Below are 7,014 nucleotides of genomic sequence, written 5' to 3'. Positions count from 1 at the left end.
CATGTCGCAGACTGCCTGAATGAAGCTCACGCACCACAGTTTGGGAATCCCTGGTTTAGAGCTTTCTCGACATTTGTTCTTTTATAGCAAACTGCACGGGTACTCAATAAATGCTTTCCTACTGTCTATTGAAACTTCTGTGTATTGTGTACTACACGGGTATATTACTTGGTTTCGCTTGTTTATTTTCTTGTACATTGTACTTTAAAATCATTGAAAATGTTAAAAACAACAACACCCGGGAACTGTAGTTTGTTAAGGGTACTAGGAATTGCAGTTCCGTGAGCAGTAAGACTACAGTCCCCTGGATTCTTGTGGGGGAAAGCCATGCGCTTTAAATGTGTGGCGTGCAGGCAGCCCTAATGACACTGACAGCTGATTGTAGGTCTTTAAGCTCTGGTTCAAATTTTGCGGGGAAGCCCTGTGCTTTAATAGATATATGGTTCTGACTTCTTTAAAGCAAATTTAAAGCATCAGGATGCTTTTTTGGGGGAGGGGGAAGAAGGGGAAGTCATGTGCTTCAAACGCTTGGCTTGTGAGTGGCAATCCCAATCCTACTTTATGCTTTCCACTCACATTTCCCCCCCCTTAAACCGGAAGTGCAAACTGCGCAGCACTGCCCCCTTCTCTGCGTTCCTCTCCTTTTGCTCCGTATCTCTAGGGATGCGCCCCGCCCCCTCCTTCTCAGTCGTCACGTGTTGTGCCGAGGGGCGGGGCGGGGGCAATGTTTTGAAAGGAGGAGGAGGAGGAGGAATCGGTTAATTGGCGACGTCACGTGATTCGGCATGGAGGCGGCGGCGGCTGAGGCAGCAGCTGAGGAGAGCAGCCTTCTCAAGAGTCGGCGGCAGCAGCGGCGGCGACAGCGCTAGTTGCGAGCGAGGCGGAGGCAACCGCTTGTGAGAGGAGCGGCGACCCGGCTGAGCCTGGCCGGAGAGGGCGGCGGCGGCGGCGGCGGCAGGGTCCGCCATGGACTGAGGGCGACGCGATGGGCAACAAGGAGTCCCGCATCGGTTTCCTCACCTACGACGAGGCCCTGCGGAGGGGTGAGTGTTGGGGAGAAGAGGGGGGCCTGGTGATGCTGGTGGTGTGTGTGTTATGCTAATGAGGGGGCTTTAGGCTAATGAGAGGGTCTTTGGTGGCGGCGGGGGCGCCCTTGGTGGTCGCGAGGGGGTTGCTGCGAGCAGGGTCGGGTCGGCGAGGAAGGGCGAGCTCTCTTCCTTTGGGGCGGGCAGACCAGGCGAGGGGCGTTGGGGTTGACTGCGCTGAGGGGCGGGGCGATGCTAATGACATGCAAATGGAGTGGGCAGGCGGGGGTATGTAAAGGGCGACGGGGTGTTGGGTGGGCTGGGAGTATGCGAAGGACATGTAAACGTAGGTGGGCATGGCAGTGGGAGAGGGGGTGGTTGAGAATATGGTAATGATATGTAAATACAGGTGGGCATGGCCATGGGAAGAGAGGGTCACTGATGGAGGATATGCTAATGATATGTAAACAAAGGTGGACATGGCCATGGGGGAGGGGGCGATTGAGAATGTGGTAAGCAAATGTCTGTGGGTATGGCAAGGCAGGTGGAGGGTTTGTGCTAATGAGGCCTGTCTAGGTAGGGCGAGGGGTCCCTTTGGGGTGTCTGGAGTGAGAGGAGGAGATGGACGAATGTTGTGGGTTGGACACCCAAGGCCTGTGTGGAGAGGAAGATATGGCAGGCTCCCCTTGGGATGGTAGGTTTTGTCAGGAGCTGCTGGTGGGCCAGGGTCCAGGAAGAGTTGACTGAGGCAAGTTGGGCATGGGGCTGTGTTTGGAGGGAAGGGAGGCGATGGGGCAAATGAGAGGGCCGTAGGTGTGGTCAAGGCTGTCCTGCCAGGAAGGAAAGTAGTGGGTATATTTTATGTATGTGCACTTGAGTGATGGCATGTGGGGTAGGGCTGGTGGGTGAGACCTGTCAGAAGGAACCAAAGGGAGATATTTATTTCCTTTGTTAAAAATGGTTATATCCTGCCTTTCTCCAAACATTTTCAAGGTGGCTCACAACGCAACAGCAACAGTTAATATTGATGAGAAGATACAGTTACAGGGTGAACACAGCAGTGGGTGTAGGGAGGCAGCTGTCCTTAATGTATGTCTGATGGAGGCGGGAAGTATTTTTCATGTTGCTGGGGGGGAGGCATCACAAGCGTCCTTTGGAGCATGTGGAAGAGGCTCAGCTTGCCTATAGGGTGGGTTTAGGTGTGTGCAGAATGGAAGTTAGGGGTCTAGGGGGATAAGTAGGTTAAGCTTACCACAAGGGCTTTGAGGAGTAGGGTCTGTTTCCCATAGGATTGCTGACTGAAAATATTTGACGTTCTTTGGGCACCCCAAAGGGCTGTAAGCATATTTAGTGGTGTTACTGGCATCTTTTATGGAGTTGGGAAGGAGAACTGAGTGACATTTTGAGGCTGGGGTGGCTTGTGGGGTTGGGGGATGGGTTTGGCTCAGATTATCCATAAGTGTGGTGCTGGGGTGGCAACAAAGACACAGCTGAGAGGCGGGTGTGCATGAGTGTCAGGCTGTAATAACGTTGAAATGGGAGGTAGGTTTCATGAGCTGGTGTTGAGTCAGGTAGATTTTATAAGTGACAGTTGATGGTTGTGAGGAGGAGACACAGGTGATCATTTGGTCACTGGGGAAGGGCCACAGCTCAGTGGCAGAGTCCCCGGCACTTCTAGAGGAGGCTGTGAGTGTCTCCTGCCTGAAACCCTGCAGTGCTGTTGCCAGTCAGTGTAGACAGTACTGAGCTAGATGCACTTGGTATATGGAAGCTTCCTATGGTAGCTTGGAAATAGGGAATGAGGACTTGTGCTTGAATTACGGGGGGAGCAGAGGAAGCCTGTCCCATTTCTTTTTGTTGTGTGCCCCTTTAGCTGCTGCTTTGAGAAAGCTATGGGGCACCTACAATTTGGTCAAAATTGGCATGAGACAGTGGTGTGTTTGTGGATTTCATTGAGTCCCCTATCTTCCACGCACACACACCCCAAATACAAGCACTGGTGAATGAAGAGAATGAGTGCTGAGCAGAGATAGTGGGAATAGGATGGGAAACCTGTGATCCTCCAAAGGTTAGACTCCCAACTCCCATCATCCCTCACTGTTGGTCACGTTGACCAAGGCTATTAATGAGTTTGTTACAACAATTTATATCCCACCTTTCAGGATACAGATCCTTCCAAGACAGTTTACAAGTAACATTAAATAACATTTAAAAAACCACGATAAACAATATCAACCTATTTTTAAAAAAGCGATCCTTCCAAAAGGGCAGTTGGTGGTAAATGGCCATGTGGGGAGGGGCCAGATGGAACAGGTTCTGGGGTTATTTCTACCTGTATGCTTCTCTGCCTTGGAATCCAGCCATATTGAAGGGCCACTTCTGGCTTAGGAACTGTGACAAGACATTGCCGGCTGCGGCTTGAGAGTGAAATGGTTGCATGGACATAATAGTAATTTTATTTTTGTACGTTGCTCTTCCTCACACAGAGGCCAGGTCAGCTAACAACAACCCTGAAAAATGCAACCTTCTGAAATCATTATTAAAATCAGAATCCAAAGTTACACAAAGTACATACATTACAGCAATAACGTAGTCAGCGATGACATTAAACGAATGGAGCCCCTGCCCTTTGTTATGTTCCAAAGGCAGGCAGAAATTAGTTGTCTCCTGAATGAGAATCACCTAGCAGACAGCTTGATCTCCATGTGGAGGAAGTTCCAGAGCTGGGGAACCAGAGAGGGCATAGCGGGTGGAAAACGAGAATCATCATAGACCTTGCATTAGTGTCTGTGTTGGAAATCCTTGGGGATGTATGGGTAGGCCTGGGCTATGTGTTCTTAAGCACATGACTTCATCCAAAGAATCCTGGGAACTGTAGCTCTGTGAGGGGTAAACTGAAGCCCTAGGATTCTTTGGGAGAAATCATGTGCCTAAAAAGTATGGTGTATTCTCAGCTGCAGGAAGTTCATCTTGTCATGACAGTAGTTGTGGAGAACTGAGATTGAGGCCTAATCCATACAGATTAGGTGGTACTGAAGGTGCCCGGAAGGGGTAGCGAGGAAGCTTGCAAGATTTGAGACCTTGGCTCTGAGGCCATGGGGAAGGGTGATGGCTGACAAAGGGAAGAGCCAGGAGAGAGAGGCCAAAGGGACTTGTAAAACAAGCGGCGGGGAAGGGGAGGGTGGTTAGAGGTAATGTAACTGGGGGGGGGATGAAATAATATAGATGGAAGGATTAACCAGGATGTGGGCAAGAATGGGGCAGCAGTTGGCATGGGGGAGCACCTGGTGATGAGACAGTAGAGTGTTGGTTATTGTTGGGAGAGTGGTGTGTGTGGCGAAGAGATAAGTGACAAAGCGATGTTGGCCAGAGAGAGAGAGAGATGGAGTACTTAAATGTGTCTGGAGGGAGGGAGTTTGAGGGCTTCCCAGAGGACTGGTGAGAGGGGGATGGTGGATGAGAGAGGAGCTTGGGTTGTAAATACCTTTAGAGGCTGTCGTGTTGGGAAGGCAGGAAGGGTAGGATCCAGCAGTGGGCATCCATCTCTCTCTCTCTCTCTGGAGCTGTCAGTGTCTGTCAGGGCAAAGTGACGTGAAGTGCCTTTTCATCCCTGACGCTGCTGTTGTGGACCTGAGACACAGCAGTGATGCTTGTGCCTTGCACTGCACCTTGGGCTTTCTCAGAAGTGCGGGGGTGGGGGGAGCAGCAGCAGCTGGCTTCAGATCTCTGGGTCACTGCATCCTCTGGCGCTTGCTTGTGTATCAGTCCTTGGCTGGAACATATGATTCTTCATCACCCTCTCTTACACCCTGCTCTGGGATATTGACAGCTCTAGATGCTGTAAGAAAGCCCCCCTCCTCAGTTCCATTGTACCCCTTTTGGCCCTGGGTTTTGCATGCTGCCTACAGTGTTGCCTGTCATCCATCACATCTTGGTTACTTCAAACAGCATTAGAAGATCTTACGTGATGGGAGCTGTGTTATTTTCCAGTCGCTCTGCTGCTCTTGAATACATATTATACCTGCACTTTGCTGCTGTAGCTGGGCTTGAAGCTATGTGCTACTTTGGGGGATACATTGATGGGTAGCAAATGCTGCGTTAATAGCTTCCATGTTGCATCTGTAATCTTTGCGCTGTTTTCTAAAAGCATGTGATGAAAATTTTCATGAAGCAGAGATGAGTGCAGGCCTGAATGTCTTAATTGTTGGTCGCTGCCTTTCAGAATCCCAGGAACTGTCATCATATAAGCTACACCTTGCCTCTTAGTCTTTTCTAGGTGTTCTAGGTTTGGGGGATAAGTGTTTGGTGCTCAGTGCATTGAAGGGTCTGATACGTTGGTGAGATTGGATCAGGGTTGAGGAAGTTGTGGCCCTCTGGATATTGTTGGACTCCAGCTCCCATCAGTTCCAGCCAGCATAGACAACGGCCAGAGATAGTGGGAGCTGTAGTCCAGCAACATCTGGAGGGCCGCAAGTTCCCCAGCCCTAGATTGCATACTCATTGTTGAATATGCGTATATGGAAATGAATAACTTTAAAATGGAGCACATGGTATATTTGGAAAGCCACTTCTTACGTTACACTTTTTAAAGGTGGGCAGTATATCTAAAAATGTAAAATATGCGTTCACACAGATAATTTGTCAGGAAGTCATGACTGTTTGGTGGCAAATATTTAATAGGGCCCTAAGAGGTCAAGGCCAGGGCTTAATATAGGATTGGTTGATCCCTGTTTTTTCAGTTTTCAAGTTTTCTTAAAATAATCTGAAGCATAGATTATACATGCATGCTATTTTTACTTGAAATGTACTCACATTTTTGGTGTGGTGAGTGGCTTTTTAAGTAACGGTAGCTGTAATTTCTTCAGAGGTTCCCAAACAGAAAATACGACTTGTCAATTTGAGCAATACTTCGTAGTAGGAAGTTGTCACTGGAAGGATGGGGTTGAACTTCAGCTGATGGTTTTGCATGTTGAAATTCTGTTGTGTTTTTACTGCAAAGTTTGTCTTTTGATCATTTGGAAAGGAGAACAAAGTCTCCAAAAAGTTGAAACTATTTAGGGTTTGAGGACAAAACTGTGCAAGTCAGGTGGTGGTTATTTGCAGGGAGGGGAAGAAGAGGGAAAAATAATAATTTGGCCATATAAACAGCTATTTTCCTGGGGCGAGTAAAAACAGCTTCTAGGCAACCAGGAAGGGAAAAGGTACAAAAGTTGGCAGTGTGCTTTCCATTTAGGCTCTCAAATGACCCTGATAGTTTGTGGGCAAGTGGATGGGCACATCTTGTGGGCCAGTAAGTTCTCTCAGTTGATTTGCAAAGCTGAACTTGTGTCTTTTCACTGCTCCAATTGGCATTCTATAAAAATAGCTTGGTCACTGCATTCTGGCGTCATGATAAACCATGATGGGAACAAACCTAGCCTCCATTCCTGGGCTTGTGGATTTCCTCCTCCTCCAGCATGGCTGTGAGGGTAGCTGCATAAGTATTTGCTTCTGTTTTTTTATTTATGTAAGCTTGCCATGTTCAAATCCATCAAATTGTGGTTATCTTTAACTATGGTTTGTTTGTAACAAGCCAATTTCAAACCATGGTTTAGGAGGCTGGCATATCTGAACAAACCATTGTTAAGATAACCATTACTTAGGGTTCAGACAAAACATTAAACTGGCCTTCTCCAACCTGTTGCCCTCCAGATGATGTTGGACTACAGCTCCCATAAATTCTAGCCAGCATGGCCAACGTCAGGGGATAATGGGAATTGTGGGCTAAAACATCTGGAGGGCACAGGTAGGGAATGTTGCACTAAAAGGTAGTTAACGGAAATTGGAAACAAAAGATTTCTAGTGGTGGTGCCAGAGGAGGGGCAGAAGGGTGGGAGCCTCAGGAGGAGGCTAGTCCCTGTTACGATAAGGCAGTCTTCCCCAACTTGGTGTCCTCCCAATATTTTGTACTAAGCTCAGTGAGAGTAGAGTTGGAGAAGGGTGCAATAAA

General features: G+C 48.4%; 1 protein-coding gene across 4 annotated transcripts in view; it reads left to right on the top strand.

The window, feature by feature from the left end:
* The first annotated feature begins 743 nt into the window (after positions 1–743).
* The window catches only part of USP32 (ubiquitin specific peptidase 32), a 141,510-nt gene continuing 135,239 nt past the window's right edge, over positions 744–7,014 (top strand). For all 4 annotated transcript variants that reach the window (XM_061604692.1, XM_061604691.1, XM_061604689.1 and 1 more), the window contains exon 1: positions 744–1,043. In XM_061604692.1, the coding sequence (XP_061460676.1) occupies positions 986–1,043 (58 nt within the window). In that variant the 5' untranslated portion in view covers positions 744–985. The remainder of the gene's footprint in view (positions 1,044–7,014) is intronic.

The sequence above is a fragment of the Rhineura floridana genome, chromosome 21 (genome assembly GCF_030035675.1).
Source record: "Rhineura floridana isolate rRhiFlo1 chromosome 21, rRhiFlo1.hap2, whole genome shotgun sequence".
NCBI classification, from domain to species: domain Eukaryota; kingdom Metazoa; phylum Chordata; class Lepidosauria; order Squamata; family Rhineuridae; genus Rhineura; species Rhineura floridana.
This window is presented reverse-complemented; position numbering and strand designations above follow the sequence as displayed.